Below are 19,571 nucleotides of genomic sequence, written 5' to 3' on the forward strand. Positions count from 1 at the left end.
TCCAATTTCTTTCATCAATGTCTTACAGTTTCCAGTGTACAGATCTTTCGCTGCCTTGCTTAAGTTTCTTCCTAAGTATTTTATTGGTTTTGATGCTATTGTAAGTGAGATCATTTTCATAATTTCTCTTTCAGATAATTCATCATTAGTGTGTAGAAACACTACTGACTTTTGTATGTTGATTTTGTGTCCTGCAACTTTACAGAATGCATTGATTAGATCTAATGGTTATTTGGTGGAGTCTTTAAGATTTTCTATATATAAAATCATGTCATCTGCAAAGAGAGACCATTTTACTTCTTCCTTTTCCAATTCTGACAGCTTCTATTTCTTTTTGTTGCCTGATGTCTCAGGCTAGGACTTCTAGTACTTTGTTGAATAGGAATGGTAAGAGAGGGCACCCTTGTGTTGATCCTGATCCAAGAAGAAAAACTTTTAATTCTTCACCATTGAGTATGATGCTACCCATGGGCTTGTTATATGTGGCCCTGTTTGCTGACAGTTTTTACTATGAATGGGTGTTGAGTTTTTTCAAAAGCTTTTCCTACATTCATTGAGATGATCATATGATTTTTATCTTACATTATATATTTTTTTAGTTTTTTAAGGTTTATTTGTTTTTGAGATAGAAAGAGAGACAGAGCATGAGCAGGGGAGGGGCAGAGAGAACAGAGGTAGAACCTGAAGCAGGATCCCGGCTCTGAGCTGTCAGCACAGAGCCCAACGTGGGGCTCGAACTCACAAACTGTGAGATCACTACCCGAGCCAAAGACAGACGCTTAACTGACTGAGCCACCCGAGCGTCCTTATCTTTCATTATATTAATGTGATGTATCACATTTATTGATTTGTGTATTTTGAACCAATCTTGTATGCCAGAGATAAATCCCACTTGATCACAGTGTAAGGCCCTTTTTTTTAAGCTTATTTATTTATTTTGAGAGACAGCACATGTGCACAAGCAGGGAAGAAGAAGAGAGAGAGAATCCCAAGCAGGCCCCATGCTGTCAGTGCAGAACCCAACCCAGGACTTGATCTTCTGAACCAAGAGATCATGACCTGAGCCAAAATCAAGAGTCGAACACTTAACCAACTGAGCCACCTAGGAGCCCAATAGTGTAGCGTCCTTTTAATGTGCTGCTGAGTTCAGTTTGCTAGAATTTTCTTGAGAATGTTGGCATCTATGTTTATCAGGGATATTGGCCTGTATTTTTCTTTTCTCGTAGTGCCCTTGTCTGCCTTTGGTATCAGGGTAGGCTGGCCTGGTAGAATAGTAGGGAGTGTTCCCTCCTCTTCTATTTTTTGTAAGAGTTTGAGAAAGATTGGCATTCATTCTTCTTTAAATGTTTGATTCACCAGTGAGGCCATCTGGTCCTGGACTTTTTTTTGTTAGGAGACTTTTGATTACTGATTCAATCTCCGTACTTAGTAATTGGTCTGTTCAGATTTTGTATTTCTTTCTGATTTGGTCTTGGTAGGTTGTATGTTTCTAGGAATGCAGCCATTTCTTCCAGGGTGTCCAGTTTTTTGTCATATGAGTGTTCAGAGGAGCCTCTTATGATCCTTTGCGTTTCCATGGGATCCGTTATTGTACCTCCTTTTTCACTTATAATTTTGTTAATTTGGATCCTCTCTCTCTTTTCCTTGGGAAGTCCAGCTAAAGGTTTGTCAATTTTGTTTGAAGGGTCAAAGATAGAACTCTTAGTTTGGTTAGTCTTTTCTATTGTTTTCCTATTCTTTATTTCATTTGTTTCTACTCTAATCTTTATCGTTTTCTTCCTTCTGCTGACTTTGGGCTTAGTTTGTTCTTCTTTTTCTAGTTACTTAAGGTGTAAAGTTAGGTGGTTTAGTTAAGGTCTTTCTATGTTCTTTTTTTTCTTTAAGGTTTATTTTAATGTTGAGGGAGAGAGATGGAGCATGAGCAGGGGAGGGGCAGAGAGAGAGGGAGACACAGAATCTGAAGCAGGCTCCAGGCTCTGAGCTGTCAGCACAGAGCCCAACGTGGGGCTCAAACTCATGAACCGTAAGATCATGACCTGGCCCGAAGTCAGATGCTTAACCAACTGAGCCACTCATGAGCCCCTCTTATTTCCTTGACATATGTGTTTATAGCTATAAAATTTCCTCTGAGAACTACTTCTGCAGTATCCCATAAGTTTTAGTACATTATTTTTCCTATTATTATTTGTCTCAAGATACTTTTTTATTTTCCTTTGAATTTCTTTTATGATCCATTAGTTGTTGAGGAAACTACTGTTTAATTTCCATGTGTTTGTGAATTTCTCAGTTCTCCTCCTATTACTGACTTGTAGTTTCATACCATTGTGGCCAGAGAAGACACTTGGTATGATTTCAATCTTCCCGAATTTACCAAGACTTGTTTTGTGGCCTGACATATGATCTACCTTAGAAAATTGTCCTGTGTGTGCTTGAGAAAAATGTGTATTCTGCTGTTGTTGGAAAACCGTGGATTTTTCTTAATGACCAGATATGAGGGCTGAGAGAGAAGCTATCTGACGCCACGAAGATGAATTACTTGGGAAACCAGGAGCCAGAGGGAAAGCAAGTGAAGAGAACTGGTTCCTGTTAAGACCCTCATTAGCCAGGTGATTTACACATGTTCTCATCACACCTTGCTTTTATGAAGGAGGAAACTGGGGCTCAGCGGTTAAGTGACTTGCCCAAGGTCACACAGTAAGTGGCAGAACTGGGATTTGAACCCAAGTCGGCCCAGTTCTGAAGGCCAAGTTGAGCCCCTTAACAGAGGGCTCAACAGCATCAGGGGATGGGCTGGTAATAGGCAGATGCTCAGTGGCTGGGTTCTGCCTTGAACAACTTAGATATTCCCTCAAGTCTCCCCCTGTGAATTCCACAAGGGAGAGAGTAAGAGCCAGGCCTACATTGGTGATGGTTATCAGTGGATGTGGTTTTAACATGGTAATTAGCATGGGGCATAATGAACATGTGATTGACAATTTCAGCTCCCCCAGGGTAGGAGACCGGAGCCACAGACATCTAGCTGCAGTTACCATTTATTGAGATACATCACAGGCACAGACAGGGGAGGTGGGGTGGGTAAACTTGGAAAGGGATTGGGGGTTGGTGGGAGCCCGGGGAGGTTGAAAGTCCTTCGGGGACCATTCCCAACTTCCCTCCTTCCTCCCCCAGCCTGCCCCGAGTGCAGAGCAGACGAGCAGAGGAACAGAGGGAAATCTAGCCTCCTCTCGGTTGTCAAAAGATCACTCCCAAAGCACTCAAATACATCACTCAAGATGGTAGCCTTAACCCCCGCCCCCCTCCCATCACACTGCAGAAGCAAGGAGAAAACCTGGGCAGATTTGAGCCTTCCCAAAATGCAGATCACGTGCAAAGAGTCTGGCATGCAAGTAACACTGGACCTGTGGTCCGGGGGCTGTTCCCGCTCCTATGGAGGTAGGCAGGGAGGGCAGCAGAGGTGGGGTGAGTAGAGCAAGGAGGAAACGGCAGGAGCCCCGCTTGCGAGGCTGGGCAGCTAATACCTCCGGCTGGACGTCTTGACCGTGGTGGTCTTCCGCAGGATGGAGGTACCCCCAGAGACGGGCCCTCCCTTGGTGCTGTAGCCCACACTGGTGCTGAACCCGCCCTTGCCAGCACCCCCACTCCCGCCCAGGGACATGCCACCCCCGAAGCCGGCGGCACCGCTTCCGCACACAGTGGTGGAGTTGCCAGTCACCGCTGCAAGACAAAGGGTCTGGGTGAGGTAGGGCAGCCGTGCTGGAGGAGGGCCGGGGACTTGGAGAAACCAGTGAGGGACAGCAACAAACGCAGGCCGTGGAGCCATGGAACACTGATGGAGAAGGTGGGGCGGGAAGCTCATTCTTTGGGAACCCCCCAACTGGTCTCCAGGGGCTCAGGCAGGGGGAACATGGGCTCCCGGCCAAGGATAGATTGAGTGGACTGAGCAGAGGTCGGGGCTGGGCCTGGGGCAGGGGAAGGCAGCAAAATACTCACAAATGCTGACTGCACTGGGGCACTCTCCAGACATCCTGCAGAAACAGAAAGACAAGGAGAAGGGTCAGGGGTCCCCGGAGCCCAAGCGAAAACCCTCTGTCTCCCCGACTCCCTCCTTCCCACTCTCTGCCTTTACAATGGGTCAACTCAGTGGGTCATCTCTCGAGCCAAGGCCCGCAAGACAAGACCAGGAGACACGAGAAACACATTGTGGCCCTTCCAGCCGCTGCTGCAGAGAAAGCAGACCCAGGGCAAGCCAAGTGGCCCCGTCCTGCGCTATCCTCACTTCCCTCTGCACACACACCACGGACAGCAAACAGCCCATGCCAAAAGACACCCAGTTTCTGGCTGAGGGGAATTTCTTTACATCTCGTGCCTTCCCAAGGACAGAGATGATTCATTTTTTCTCGAAGCTCCAAAGGTGGTGGCACCTGGTTTGGGAAAGAGAAGGCTCACTCTTACAGGGATTCCAGACACCCTAAGGATTATCGATGGCTGTGCCAACCGAGGAAACGCATGGCAGAGGCGGTCAAGCTCTCCCCCAGGGCAGGGCTGGGAAGCCCTCTGAAGCAGGAGGGGCCCCCACCTGCTCTCCTCGCTCTCCAGCAACTTGCGGTAGGTGGCGATCTCCACATCCAGGGCCAGCTTGACATTCATGAGGGCCTGGTAGTCACGCAGCAGCCGGGCTAGGTCCTCCTTGGCCTGGTGCAGGGCTGTGTCCAGGTCCCCAAGCTTCTTCTGAGCATCCTTCAGCGCCAGATCCCCACGCTGTTCCGCTTCTGCGATGGCAGTCTGCAGTTGCTGGCACTGCCCAGGGGATGAGAGGGGTTGGGGACACCCTCTAGGGTCATCACATCCACCTCTCTGCCCTCAAACCAGACGTCACCATCCCCCACCCACCCCACCCACCCTGACTAACTGAGCTGGAAGGAAAGCGGAAATATTCCTCTGAGAGAAGAGATACTATTACACAAGCAGGGTCTTGTAGCACCACTGGGGAAGTCCTTACTGAAGTCTAACCTTAGCCTTTCCTGCTGCAACTCAACCCAGTGCCTCAAAAGAGATAAAATAAATAATATAACCTCACCGTTCACCAGGTGCTTCACGCTGATACGGGGAAAAGTCCTTGCTTTTTTAGCCACGCCCTAAATGGAATGAGCATCTAGGACCTGAACACGTGAACCCTCAGCCTCCTGCTCTGACCCCCTGGAGATGGGACCAACCTCCTTGGAGGACATTGCCCCAACTGCTCTACCACTAATATGTCATGTGACCTTCCCCAGGCCTCAGTTTCCTATCTTGTAAAAGGAGTACATTGATCCAACGTTTGAGTGTGTCCCATCCATCAGGAAAAGAGCAGCTCTGATCCCCTCAGCATGACAGTGGGAAGGTCCCCACCTCCGCCAACCCAGGCCTGACCCCCAGGCTCCCAGCCAAAGGCTCACCTGCTTCTTAACTGCATCCACCTCACCCTGCAGCCTCTGGACAGTGCGGGTGAGCTCAGCAATCTCGTTCTTAGTGTCCCGCAGGTTGTCCCCATGCTTCCCAGCTGTCACCTGCAGCTCTTCATACTAGAGGCCAAAAAGGTGGCTGTTGTGAGCTGTCAGTTCCTGGCCCTCCTGGGTGACTAGGGGCCCTGCGGAGGCTGGGTGTGTCTGGCCCCAGGCCTCTCACGATGGGGGATGTTCTGTGTCCAGTCCCAGCCCATACACCTGACCGGCCATTCTCCTCACCTTGGTCTGGTACCAAGCCTCAGCCTCAGCCCTGCTCCTCTGGGCAATCAGCTCATACTGGGCCTTGACCTCAGCAATGATGCTATCCAGGTCAAGTCTGCGATTGTTGTCCATGGAAAGGATGACATTGGTGTCAGACACGTGGGTCTGCACTTGGCTCAGCTCCTGCGGAAGAAGAGAGAGCTGCCAGCGGTGCCCCTGCTCCAGGCCCCCAGGAGACAGCTGAAGGGTGAAGGATGGGGTCCCCAGGTGGCATCAGGAGGCCTGTGCTCTGCCCCAGGCTCCAGCCTGGAAGGAAAAGCATCATTCTCCCCGGCTGTGAAATGGCGCTCTCATTTTGGTAAATATCATTTCTTTTTGTGCGTTTACAAGTTTCCAAGAGATTAAAGAAGGGGAAAGAATGCATACTTACTGCCCTCAACCCTGGTGCCAGGCATTCGGCCAGCACGTCCACCAGTCCCTTTCATCATCAGAAAGCCCTGGGAGGCAGGCAAGGCCATGACTGGCGCACAGGGTGCTTTTATCAAATTGGGAAAAGTCTCCCCTCTGAGTGGAAGCAGCTGGTGGGGCCCAGGGAGCTGACCGTGGGCCTGATTCGAACCCCACTCTCCACTCAGCCAGTTAACAACCTGCAGCATCATTCACGGTGGTCCTGACAGAGGTTGGTGAGGAAAGAGTCTTGGAGAAGAGAAGTGACACATCCAAGGTCATCCAGTCCTGTCCTGGAGCCCAACTGGAACCAGTCAGTTGAGCGACAAATCCCAAATCGTTTCCTCTAGAATATACTGACATTGATAGACCATGGTGATATTCTTGGACCCTTCCTGAGTTTCTAGGACCATCAACTTTGACATATAAACAAGCATTTAAAGATGTCATGAACAGCAGCTTAGTTTCTGTGTTCTGGCTTTGGGTTCAGCTCTATCGCTACGCCATGTGCATTGGCTCCCAGCTGAGCTCTGCCTCCGTCTCTCCCATGGTCCTTCCTGTCCTGGGCTGCCAACAAACTGCCCAAACCCCAGTGCCAATCAAATATCTCATCCAGAGGCGCCAGGGTGGTTTAGTAGGTTGAGCATCTGACTCTTGCTTTTGGCTCAGGTCATGACCCCAGGGTCATGAGATCAAGCCCCATATCAGGCTCTGCACTGAGTGTGGAGCCTGCTTGAGGTTCTCTCTCTCTCTCTCTCTCTCTCTCTCTCTCTCTCTCCCTCTTCTCTTCTTCCCCACTCACTCTATCTCTCTCTCTAAAATTAAAAAAAAATGTGGGATGGGTGAAGAGGAAGGGGTGAACATCCATGCTGCTCCCCAAACACAAGGCGCTCTATGCTGCCTCCGTGTCACTGTGCAGGCTGGACCCTGGCTAGCAGGCCCTTCCTGCTCTTCCTTTAGAGTTCCTGCCCTTCCCTCAAAATTCGTCTCAAATCCCATCTCTTCTGAAGCTCCCACAGCTCTCCCAGGAAGAATCAGGCTCAACCTGCTCCATATACCTTGTCTCTGTCCCAGCACGGCCTCACCACATGGTAACTGGAGATACGGGGCCCCCAAAGCAGGGACTTTGTCCTTCTGGTGCCATGTGGAAGCTACTCAGTAATATGTGTTAAATGAATAAGGGACCACAAAGGAAAGAAACACTGAGCATGCAGACATGGGTCTTAGACAGTAAGAAAGCCAATTGTTGTCCATTCAGAGAAGAGGGGGTGGGCACCGTTGACCTGGCCCAAAAGCAAAAAGAATCTAAGAGAGGAGAATGAGGAATCCGCAAGCAATGAATGACCATCAGTGGTCCAGCAAGGAAAAAAGTGGGGAGGCACCTAGGAAATCATCATGATGGCACAGAACACTCCCCAACAAGTTCATTCTGACAGGGCAGATGGAGATGTTGGAAGGAGAAAAACACAGCCATGGATGAGCTAGGGGAAATGCTGAGGCCAGTAGACAAGGCTGTAGGTAAGCTCTAGGTGAAAAGAACAGAGAGGCAGCATTCGACTAACCCAAAACACCAATAACTCAACTGCTATGTCATTTGCCTCTTTCCCATCAAAGAGAACAATCATCAACCTAGAAAGAGCAGCATGCTGGAGAAGAAATGGAAAACCAAGACAGACACAGAGAGTATGAGAGGCCTTGGCCTTGTTGGGGATCTCAGGGGTCCAGGCCAAAGGAGCATATCATAGAAGGCCATGGCATTGCCAAGGGGATGAACACTCCCAGAGACCCATGAGAAATATGGAGAGTAGGACAGGTTCCAGAACCCCAGACACAGCAAATGTCCTCATCTTTGAGGGGATGATATTTAGACTTTTTCAACTTAAACTTGATGTCAACTTCCTATGAACCTCTAGAAATACAAAATATAAGTAAGAGGCAAGGAGCCAGCAAGACTTCCCTAAGGAAAGGCCAAGCCAAATGGATTTCACTTTCTACTATGGTTGTCTTACTAAAATGCTAAGGGACCGTCACAGATATTGCTTGACCAACAACTTCTTGAACACAAGACAGAAAGATGTGGGCCAGATAATGATGTGGTCACCTAGATTTTACAGTAGCTGAGCCACTTGAACCATAAATTATTGATTGGTGGAGTGAGGTCAGCCTGGGAGAAAGGCACCACTGAAGGCCTAGGTCTTGCACTAGGACTCCGTTCTTGGCCCCGTCTGCTTTAATGTGCTTCCCAGTCACTTACACTGAAATGTTATCACCCCCACTGAACTGAAAGTTGACCAGGTCCACAGAGAACCCAAAGCTGGGGCATCATCAATAAATATATCCAATTACCCAACTGGGTATCTCCAACATATGGATGGGGGAAATCAAGTTTCAAAGTGCCCAAGAGCGTCTAGTTGCCCAGACAATGGGATGAAACCACAATGACATTTCACAGGAGAAATGGGACTCATTAACTCTTCGGTTACAAAAATTCAACGGCCAACTTCCTATCTTTGGAAGCTGGAAGCAAACAGATACATACCTCACTTGAAGGCACTCATGTGAAAAACTCCAGGGTTTTCATGAAGGATCAAATATCGTGAAGTGACTTCTAAAGATGACACGTAAACTAGCGCGACATTAGGCTGCAGGAATGCAAGTCTGTAGCCGCCCTCCCTACCTCCCCTGTTTTCCAAAGTCTGAGATCAGAACCCTATTTCCTCAGCTTCTTCATATGCCACAGATGGCAGTCACCTAAGCATCCTGACCTCTAAAGTGCTGCCATAGGAAAGCACATGCCACACGGATGTGTGCAGCCTGGAGGGCAGAAGCAGGCCCAATCAAGAACAGAAGTCACGGGAAGAAGATTGAAGTCAGCTTTCTAATTTGGTCAACAATGAAAATGCCTGCCCTAAAAAATAGTGAGTTCCCTGACACTAAAAGCATTCAAGTCGAGACTACATGACTCCTATCAGCGATGTTTGAGGAAGGGCTCCAGCATGGAGGGGAAGAGGGGCCACGAGGTACCTTCCAAGTCTGAGTCTGAGATGCTAGGATCAACTCGGGTTAACTTCAGCCCTCTTAGCCTGGTCTTCAAAGCCCCTTGTTTCCTGGGACCTGGCCTGGATTCTACAATCTACCCACTACCCATACCTCAACTCCCGAGCCAACCTGGAATCTCCATCCCCTCTCTGTCCATCTCTGCTCCTCCAACCCTTGCTCCATTACAAATGGTCTAGAAGGAAAACGGTCTAACACAGGAATAAGAGTCAGATTTTGAAGAAGTCCAAGAACCAGGCTTTATTTCCAGCACTGCATCTAACTAGCTATGTAACCATGAGGAAGCTACTCTGAGCCTCAGTGTCCCTGACTATAAAATGGAAACGATAATGGTATCTATATTGTGGGTTTGTTGAGAGGATCATATAAGGCTTAACCCAGTGTCTGACCCATCCTTAGCCCCTGATACATGGAAGCCTGTATTAATTAAAGGCCCAGGTTCTATATTCCCTCAATTAAATTGAACTGGTGAATTCAGATCAGACCTGCGGGGGAATCCCCAATGCCATATGTAAATGTAATTGTCTCTGTCCATTGCCATCTCACCAGTTCATAGAGGTGGTTTAGGAAGTCGAGTTCCTCGGTCAAGGTGCCTACTTTGCCGTGTAGATCCATCCGGCTCATGTACGCAGCATCCACATCCTGGGGGCAAGAGAGACAGCAGGGCAGGTGCCTCAGCCCCCTGGACTCTCACCTCACTCTGAGTTAGCCCAGCACCCTGGCAAGCCCAAAAACCACCTCCCCCACTCCCTGCCACCCTGCTCACCTTCTTGAGCACCACAAACTCGTTCTCCGCTGCAGTGCGCTTGTTGATTTCATCCTCATACCTGTTACACAGGAAGACTCAGGCCAGGCTCAGCCAGGTTCTGCCTTTTGGGACATTTAACCCACTCGGCTTGAAGCCCCGTTGGGTCCCACGTTATCTAAGAACACCTTTGAGAAGGAGTTCTGTAATACAGCTCACCAGTGAAGAAACTTGGGGTACAGTCTTTAAATATTCCTGCCCCACCCCGCTTTGAGGAAATGGACACAGAATTTGTGCAATAACATGGCGGCCAAGAGCAACTATCTCTTTGGATCAGAGCCCTGAGGAGGCTTTTATAAGAACAGGCAAAGATGTGTCCACAGTGGCTCATCTTAGCTTTCACTTTCAACAGACGGGACATCTTTTAAAACAACTAACTTCTCTCCAACTGCTTTTGCTGAGACTTGAAGGGTTAGAAATTGCCAATATCGAGTTATTGGAAAAGTTATGAAAGATTGGGCCTTAAAATGACAAATATACATATCAACTGATCATAATATGTGAACTTTATTTGGGTCCTGATTCAAACAAACTGTATTTTTAAAACTTAGGACATGTATGGACAATTGGAAATTCATAATGAACGGACAGTCGATGATATTGAAGAATTACTCTTTTGAAAGTTTTAGGTGTGTGAGGTGCCTGGGTGGCTCAATCGGCTAAGCATCCTACTTCAGCTTAGGTCAGGATCCCGCGGTTCATGATTTCGAGCCCCATGTCGGGCTCTGTGCTGACAGCTCAGAGCCTGGAGCCTGCTTTGGATTCTCTCCCTCTCTCTCTCTCTCTCTCTCTCTGCCCCTCCCCTGCTGGCACTCTGTCCCTTTCTCTCTCTCAAAAATAAAACAAACATTAAAATTTTTTTTTTAATTTTAAAGTTTTAGGTGTGATTATGGCATTGTGTTTATGTTTTATTAAGTCAAGTTATGCAGATAGGCTCTATGAATATAGCCAGCAAATTATTGTGAATGGAATCACACGATGGCTGGGATTTGCTTCAAGACAATAAGGTAAGGGAAAAATCAAGTAGATGTAGAAATAAAACAAGATGGGCTACGAGTTAAGAATTATTAAAGCTGAGTAATGAGGACATAAATGTTCATTGCACTGTCCTCCCTACCTTAGAGTTTTTAAAACGAGGAACAATACACAAGTAAGTGGGACAATTCTCCAGGACGCAATGGGTCCAGAGCCTGGACACCCAAGGGGAGTAGCTCTGTCTGGGCACTGCCCCGGGTGGGTCCCAGGAGCCTGGGAATGGGGTGATTTCCCACGCTGTCCCCTCCCCACCCCCACAAGCTCCCAGCCTGTCCAGTCGTCCTTACTTGCTCTTGAAGTCCTCAAGGAGATCCTGCACATTTCTCAGCTCTGAGTCCAGCCTCCCCCGATCGCTCTGGAGGCTGTCCAGCTGCCTCCGCAGGTTGCCCAAGTAGCTCTCAAAGAGGGGCTCCAGGTTGTTCCTGGTGACACCCGTGTTCTGGCCCTGCTCCTGCAGCAGTGCCCACTTGGTCTCCAGCACCTTATTCTGCTGCTCCAGAAACCGCACCTGAGCCAGAGCAAGAAGGGTGGTGGGCTGGTACCACTCCTCTGGCTCCAGGAGGGATGCCAGGACTGGGCCCATCACCACCACCCATCCCCGACCAGGACGTCACAGGGCCAGGGCAGACTACACATTGCCAAGGGGAGGAGTTCCTGAGAAAACATTCTTTGCTGGAAAAAGACAGTCCAATCCAATGACAAGACTCTAAAGAGTTAATAAACCATCAAAGCCCCAGCTCAGTCATTTGGTGGTTGGTGATGGTCAAGTCACTTCTCTCTGCATCTCCCTTTCCTACTTACACTGATTACACTGGACTAGATCAACGTTTGTGAACCCTCGTTCTGCATCAAAATCAATTGTTAAAAATGCAGATGATGGGGGCACCTGGGTGGCTCAGGCAGTTAAGTGTCCGACTTCGGCTCAGGTCGTGATCTCGCGGTCCGTGAGTTCAAGCCCCGCATCAGGCTCTGTGCTAACAAGCTCAGAGCCTGGAGCCTGTTTCGGATTCTGTGTCTCCCTTTCTCTCTGCCCCTCCCCCGCTTGCACTCTGTCTCTTTCTTTCTCAAAAATAAACATTAAAAAAAATTTTTTAATGCAAATGCATATATACTGTATGTGAATGTATGTATGCATATATACAAACATGTATGTATAGACGTGTGGACACGCACACATATACAGAGAAAGCAAATGTGACAAAATGTAAACATTGGCGAATCTAAAGCAAAATAAGTCCGTCAGAGAAAGACAAGACCATATGATTTCACTCATGTGTGGAATTTAAGAAAAAAAACAAACGAGAAAAGAAAATAGAGAGAGAGAGAGAGAGAGAAACCAAGAAACAGACTCTTAACTCGAGAGAACAAGCCGATGGTTACCAGAGAGGAGGCGGGTGAAGTAGGGGACAGGGTCTGAGGAGGGCACTTGTCATGATGAGCACAGGGTGATGTATAGAGCTGTTGAATCACTATACTGTTCACCTGAAGCTAATGTAACACTGTAGGTTAACTGTATTGGAATTACAATTAAATTAAATTTTAAAATTGGGTGCATCTGGGTGAAAAAATAGTTAGAAATATGTTGTACTGTGCTTGTAACTTTTCTGTAAATTTGACATTTTTTTTTTTTTTAATTATAACTCTAGATGCCCAGTCCTATCTCTAAAGACTTAGAAGGGAGCTCAGGGGTGGGCTCTGGGGGGCTTCTCTGCCCGGCCGGCAAGGACAACCACACAGACCACGTCCTAGACTGTGATGCGGAGAGCCTGGGAGAGGTTTTTGCTTGTCTGACCTCTGGGACAGTCCCACAGGAGGACCAAAAGTCACTAGGGGAGAAGGTGAGGAGGTGGGCGGAATAGCTTGCTTCACCTTCCACCATCTGGTTTCTCCAGGTCCCACCTCCACAGCACCCCAGGCCCTAAATCACATGGCCTGGGAACCATGCATCGGGTGCACCTGCCATGAGTGGTGACAGGGCCTCCTAATGCCAAGGACCATAGGGCCCATGAACCTGAGTTTCAGGCCCACCTCTGCCTCCAATTATCCGTGTGAGCCTGGGAAAATCTCTTGACCCCTCTAGACTTCTGTTTTCTCTTCTTTAAAATAGACACAATATCACCTATTCTGATTCCTCATGGGACACTGTAGGTTTCACGTCAGAAAAGGACATGAATGTTCTCTGGGAACCCACGCATCACTGAACCAAGGTGTGGTCATCCGCCAGGGTTTTCCCCATCATGGTCCCTCTACCTGGGGGGTTGGGGTAGAAGTAGACGATGCAGTGAAATGGACCTGAAAATGCCGGAGGGCAGGACAAGAGCCACGCGGTCAGCCTGGAGGCCAGGGAAAGAGTCAGGACGCCCCCGATCTGCAACAGACCAAACTCTATCCCCCTAGCTCTGGTGACCACCCTCTTCACCGTCCATCCCCACTTGAGCTTCTTGGCCAGAAGAGCAAGTAGGAATAGAAGAGAAAGGTGACTTCTCCAAGGCAACCCCTTCTATCGCGCCCAATCACATCTTTGTGTGGCCTTCTCCAAAACTGAGAGAACAGGAAACGGAAGGGGCTCCTTGGATAACATGTGTGACCTTTGAGCCAGTTTTCCCAGCGGTGAAATGACAAGAGGTGATAAGGACCACCCTGTTAAGAGGAGCAGTGAGGACAGTCTGCCCCTTCACTGTGGGATAGGCTGCTGTGTGACCGTGTTAATGATGGCCAGAGAAAAGGCTGCACCACGGTCAAGGTGGGCTTGGCCGCAGACCTCCTGAGCAGAATTGAGATTCACCTGAGCAATGACAGTAAGATCCAGAAGACTGTCTCCAGCCATCCACGTCTGGGCATCCCAGGCGCAGGCGGGAGAGCTCTAAAAGTCATTCCATCAACCCCACCACACTGCACATGGGCTACATCAGCCTCTGCCCAGCCCACCCTCTCTTAGGGACTCTGCTTCTACTCCAAGGGCCCCTCCCCGCCTCCTTCCACCCAGGCTCACCTTGTCAATGAAGGAGGCGAACTTGTTGTTGAGGGTCTTGATCTGCTCCCGCTCCTGGGTACGAACCCGCTGGATCTCCGGGTCTATCTCCACGTTGAGAGGGGTTAGCAGGCTCTGGTTGACAGTGACCTCCTGGATGCCTCCGGGAGGACAGGCAGGCCCGAATGTCTGCCTGCCGGCGCCCAGGCCCCCATAGGCCCCACCGCCAAAGCCGAAGCCCCCCACGGCCCTCCCTGAGGAGGCCCCTCCAGCCACACTGACCGAGATGCTTTTGCTGCCCCCCAAGTTATAGAGGCTTCGGCTGCCAAAGCCCCCCTTGCTGGGGCCACAGCGGGTTCCCCCAGCACTGCCACTGCTCCGGGACACCGTCACCGAGCTGAAGCTGGTGTGGGCCCGGGACCCGCCTCCTCCACCTGCAGAGTTAGAGCTAAAGCCTCCTTTAGTGGAGTATGTCTGCCGAGACATAGAGGACCTCATGGCTGTCAGAGGGGCCGGAGCACAGGCTGAGAGAGCTGTGAGGGAACGCAGTGAGCTTCTGTGACGCTGAAGGGCTTTTTATCTTTTCCCGGTTGGGCTGGCTCCTGGGCTCCACAGACACTCCTGCCCCATTGCCCCAGGAAGAGAGGGAGGGGCCCCGGGGGCCAGGGGAGTCCCCTCTCCCCCAGTGGGAGGGAGGGGCTGCCCAGTTATCACCTGTGCTCCAGAGCTGGGGCTGAGCCGAGACTGTGTGGGGCAGGATGCCACCTTCTCCCCCCAGGGCTCTCCTGACTTGGAACAGGATGATACAGTCTCCCACGGCCACCCCCACCACCCAGTGGCTGGCTTGGTCTCCTCCTACTCAGCCCTGATGGCCGCCATCAATGGGGCTCTGTTCTGTGGGATTTGGCCCAGGCCCCTGTCGTAAGCCAAGGCCCCAGGGCCCATGGCTGCACAGGCGGTAAGGGAAGGAACATTGAGCAATGGGCTGGGGAGAGGGTGCCCAGGCCTGCTCCAGTCCCAGCCTCCCAACCCACGGCCTCACTGCCTCCTGGCAGGTCCAGGGTGGGGGGCACAGGTGACCGAGCGGGGGCGGGAGCAGTCTGTTCTTCAGTCATACACGGGCAGATGGTCTGCTGGGTGGGGTCCCCGAGACCAGGGAGATGAGTGGGGAAAAGCACATTCTTCTAGGCATCGAAGAGAGATGGAGGGCTTTGACCATCACCTGAGACCCCCAACCCTCTGCCCTGCAGCTGAGCATCCCCAGAAGGGCCCAGCCACTTTGGAGGGGGCTGGAGGCCCCATTCGGACTGGACATAAGTACAGATCTGAGAAGTATGTGTTCAACAAAGACCACAAGAGGCCCACGGAGCGTCCCAACATTCTCATCTTCCCAGCCCCCAAGGACCCTGATGCTTGAATCCCAAGGGCCGGAGGCTTTTCAATCACTTCACACAGTCCCAGGCACAGCCCCAAAGGAAGACTTGGAGGTGTCAGCCGTTAGGACTGACACAACGTTGAGGAGGTGACTTCAGAGATGTCCCTCCTCCCCCCCTTGAGCTTTTAGCTGGACAACTGGAAAATGGGCCCAGAGAGGTGAGAGAAACTCGCCTGAGGGAAGGAGCAGACCAGTGCTTGCCGAGCTCCTCCCACAGTGGCTGGGCAGGGAGCTGGGGCTGTGGCCACTTGTGTCCCCAGGATCCCAAAGGAAAGGACATGGCCTGCTCCACAGCCCAAGGAAGTCAGGCGGAGAGCGGGCCCACTCCAGGCCCAGGGGAGGCTGTGGGACTCTTTCCCAGGACCACTGTGAGAGGCTGCAAGTTAGGTCAAACCTAACACCCAGGAGGGATGGGGTGAAGGGCACTCAGAGAACTAGACCCTTACTGCCCAAGAGAGGCTCTTCCTCCCTGCTGGGAGCTCGGATACAAGGCACTGGGGCAAGCCAGGATGGGACGGAATCCCCGCTGAGCTGTGTGTCTTGGGGCTGCTCTCTCAACCTCTCTGGGCCTCCTTTGCCTCTGCCTATAAGCAGAGCCCGCAGGGGAAATCCTTCCAAAAAGCCTCGGCCAGCCATCCCAGGACTGAGCCATTACTTCCCACTGACCTTTGCCTGCAGTCCCGGAGGCTGTGATCACTTTCTCAGCCTCCTTTATCTCTCCCTGCAGGGGTGTGGGAGGGGGAAGGCGGGAGGGGATGCGGGGAGTGGGGCTTCTGGGGAAGGTGGGGAAGGGAGTGATGTCAGCCGTCTGAGTCAGGGCAGCCGGGGAGGTGGGAGTAGCGTCGGCTACAAACAAACATTCCACCGCTCCCCAGGAACGACAGCCTCATGTCATTGACCTGGCACGCTGAGCCAGGCTTTGTGCTGAAAGCTGGTGACAGACAGCGGCACAGGCCGCCCAGGGCTTGTTCTCTGAGTTACTGCTTGGAGACATGCTCCAGTGGGGGGGATGGGGGGCTCACGGGTCCCAACCCAGCCACCGTTGGGACCTTCTTCTTGGGGCCTTGACTGTCCTCTCTGCCTTCATACCGAACACCCAAGCTTAGACCTTCTTTCTGTGGCTTAGGAATCGCTTCCTCCCCTCTGCTGCCGCTCCAACCAAGGGCTTCTGTGTCTGCAGACTGTCACCTGCCTGGGGTCCCCCCGCTGTGGCAGGGCACAAGAGCAGAGGGGATGGCAGGCTGCCGCAGGAGGGACAAGGTAAGATGGCTGATGGTGTCAGCTGAGCACCCAACATAGGCCAGGCTGGGGACAGAGCGGTAGGGAAGATACGGGTGCCAGGCACCTGCGTGGCTCAGTCCATTAAGTGTCTGACTCTTGATTTTGGCTCAGGTCATGATTTCATGGTTCGTGGGGCTGGGCTCTGGGCTGATAGTGGGGAACCTGCTTCAGATTCTCTCTCTCCTTCTCTCAGCCCCTCCCCCCTCAAAATAAATAAACTTTTTAAAAAAATTTTTTTAATGTTTATTTCTGAGAGAGAGAGAGAGACAGCGTGAGCCGGGGAGGGGCAGACAAGGAAGGAGACACAGAATCCGAAGCAGGCTCCAGGCTCTGAGCTGTCAGCACAGGGCCCAATGCGGGACTGGAACCCATGGACCGCGAGATCATGATCTGAAACGAAGTCGGACACTTAACCGACCGAGCTACCCAGGTGCCCCTCAAAATAAATAAACAAACTTTAAAAAGAAAAAAAAAAGGGAAAGATACGGGGTAAAGAAAATACTTGCTGCCCTTGGGAGCCCTCATACAGGGATAGGACTTTCTAAACTAACAGCAATGGTTCTTATAATCAGCATTTACTGAGCACTTCCTACGTGGCAGACACATCAGTGCAGTAACACATCTCACGTCCATGAGGGGTAGGCTCCGTCCACCTCCTTCCTGCCCCAGATCAGTCATCTACCTTCTAGACCCTTGTAGGTTGCTCCCTTGCTCTCCGGCTTCCAGGTGGGTTGGCCAAGGCAGAGGGGATGGGGGGCGGGAGGCGGGGTCAGTAGGAGATCTGGGAGAGAGGAAGGGAGGACTGGTGTTTCTCCCCAGCCTCTTCCATGATTACGGCTTCTTCCAAGTGATCCCCCCAAGAGTCCCTGCTCCTGTCTCATCTGTCACTCCTTCCTCCTGTCTTTCGGCTGTACGCAGGGTGGCCTCCTCACCCTGGTTCTTCCAGGATTGTCCTTATTTAGCACTGAAAGCCCCACGTCTTGGAAAAAGGCTCAGTCCTGGACAAACCACTAGCCTCGCTACCTCTGGGGATGGCAGTGGCTTCCCACTGCTCCCAGCCTCTGGCCCCTCCATCCTTTCTGTGTCCTTAGCCACGCCCACACCTCCATAGGTACTCCTTTCATTAAAGTCCAGTTAGCCGACCTTTCGGGTGAATTTCGTTTCCTGCTGGGACGCCAAATGGCATGCCCCTCCGCCAGCCCTGTGAGGTAAGCGCTGTTATTAATCTCTTTCCACGGATGAGGAAACTGGAGAGGTTCCACAGCTTGATCAAAGTCACACCACTAGTAAGTGGCAGAGCTGGGACGCAAGCCCAGGAATCCTGGCTCCTGAGCCGTGTACCCCCAACCCCTGTCTCCCTTAAAGAAGGCTCAAAAGCTTCCTTCTCAGACATTTTTGGTGGAGAGATCCACAGGTCTGAGAAAAGGGCTGACCTCCCCTTAAAACTGGGACGGGGGGTGGGGAACGGCCTGACTTCCTGTGGCCAAGACCATGGAGTTTGGTGTTAGCCACATGGGGAGGGAGGAGACAAGAGGAGCCGTGCAGGAGCCAACGGGCTGCTCGGGTAGGGGCCCGGGTGGAGAAGGTGACCCTCCCCACCCTCTTAGCATCTGGCCCTGATGCCCACACTCCTGGCCTCCTTCAGAGCTTCCCACTGAGGAGGGAAGAAGACTTTTCCAGTCTCATGTTCAGACAGGATGTTCAGACAGTCTCATCCCAGTGGTGGGATGAGAGTCAAGAGGTAAGGGGATGGGCTGGAGTTTCAGTCCCAAGTGCCCACCAGAGCCCCCCTGCACAAGCCGAGCAGCTGGTCCCCATCCTGGGTGCAGGAGAAGAACTTGCCCATGGGTCCCAGGCTAATGGGAAAAACCTGGGTCCCAGGCAAGAACCAGACAGAGACAGAGCCAAGGATAGCTACGGGTACAGCCAGGCTGGGCCGGGGACAGAAAGGGTCTGGCGCATTCAGACCGAGGGAATTAGAGAAGGTTTCCAGGAGGAGAAAAATCCAGTGCAGACATGGGAAGAAGGAAGAACAGGGATGAGGGGCTGTGCTCAGTCAGGAGTACAGCCAATTTACCAGGGAACAAGCTAGAAGAGATACTGAAACATCAGCAGAGATGGAGGGAATGAAGGACATCCCAGGGAGCAGAGCAGAGGGCTGGAAGAAGCCCCCCGATGAGCTGATTGGGATGAGGGGTGGGATGCCCGTTGGATATTCCCAAACACTGATCGGTAATTTCCAGGTTGCCTTCTGCGGAGAGCGTGGGCTGGGCAGCAGGCCTGCTTCTGTTTTACTGGGTGAGGTGCAAGCCTGGGGGCCGAGCTGAATTGCCAGAGGGAGTGGCAGAGAGACTGCACACCGCCACAGGGCACCTTCATCTCTGCCCTTCAGCCTCCCCTCTAAATGCCCTTGGATCACCTGTTTAAAGCTAGTGCTTAGCATCACTGCTGAATTGTTAATCTCCTGGGGACACTGCTGTCCAGGAGAAGGGCCAGGTTAAAGGTCAGAGATGAGGTGGGGCTGAGGCAACAGGACCCAGCTTGCTACCTCGGATGGAGCTGGAGCCAGCATGTCCCTGGAGGAGACTGTACAAAGGGGCAGGACACAGAGGGAACTTCACCAGAAACTCCCATCCCCCAACAGAGGCTGTCTGAATTAGCTACAGGAGGCTGGCCTCTGGCCCTGGTAACCAAGGCCTCTGGAAGGACGATCTGGCTCTCATGGGTGGGAAGGGGTTATGTTGGAGAACCCAGAAACTGAAGGGGACGGGGAAGATGCTGAACCCCGGGGGCACCTGGCTGGCTCTGTCTATGGAGCATGTGACTCTTGATCTT

The 19,571-nt window shown here is 51.4% G+C and overlaps 1 protein-coding gene across 3 annotated transcripts; it reads right to left on the reverse strand.

Moving 5' to 3' along the window:
- Positions 1-3,014: 3,014 nt before the first annotated feature.
- Positions 3,015-14,661, reverse strand: KRT79 (keratin 79). Of its 3 annotated transcripts, XM_045463114.1 has the most exons (9): positions 14,042-14,653; positions 11,337-11,557; positions 9,976-10,036; positions 9,756-9,851; positions 5,724-5,888; positions 5,436-5,561; positions 4,577-4,797; positions 3,991-4,025; positions 3,015-3,714 (listed from the first exon to the last, which is right to left on the reverse strand). In XM_045463114.1, the coding sequence occupies exons 1-9, from the start codon at positions 14,516-14,518 to the stop codon at positions 3,512-3,514; spliced, it is 1,605 nt and encodes a 534-aa protein (XP_045319070.1). In that variant the 5' UTR covers positions 14,519-14,653; the 3' UTR covers positions 3,015-3,511. The 3 variants fall into 3 exon arrangements, with proteins under 3 accessions (XP_045319070.1, XP_045319072.1, XP_045319071.1); XM_045463115.1 differs by lacking the exons at positions 3,015-3,714; positions 3,991-4,025 and adding an exon at positions 4,113-4,468 and having other exon boundaries at positions 14,042-14,660; XM_045463116.1 differs by lacking the exons at positions 9,976-10,036; positions 11,337-11,557 and having other exon boundaries at positions 14,042-14,661.
- Positions 14,662-19,571: the final 4,910 nt, after the last annotated feature.

Source organism: Leopardus geoffroyi, chromosome B4, assembly GCF_018350155.1.
Source record: "Leopardus geoffroyi isolate Oge1 chromosome B4, O.geoffroyi_Oge1_pat1.0, whole genome shotgun sequence".
Classification (NCBI taxonomy): Eukaryota; Metazoa; Chordata; class Mammalia; order Carnivora; family Felidae; genus Leopardus; species Leopardus geoffroyi.

Coding starts and splice junctions, on each gene's coding strand:
- KRT79 (XM_045463114.1), bottom strand. CDS start 14,518: ATGAGGTCCTCTATGTCTCGGCAGACATACTCCACTAAAGGAGGCTTT. Junction 5,889..9,755: donor TAAACCACCTCTATGAACTG/GTGAGATGGCAA, acceptor CTTCTTCCGCAG/GAGCTGAGCCAAGTGCAGAC. Junction 5,562..5,723: donor AGGCTTGGTACCAGACCAAG/GTGAGGAGAATG, acceptor TTTGGCCTCTAG/TATGAAGAGCTGCAGGTGAC.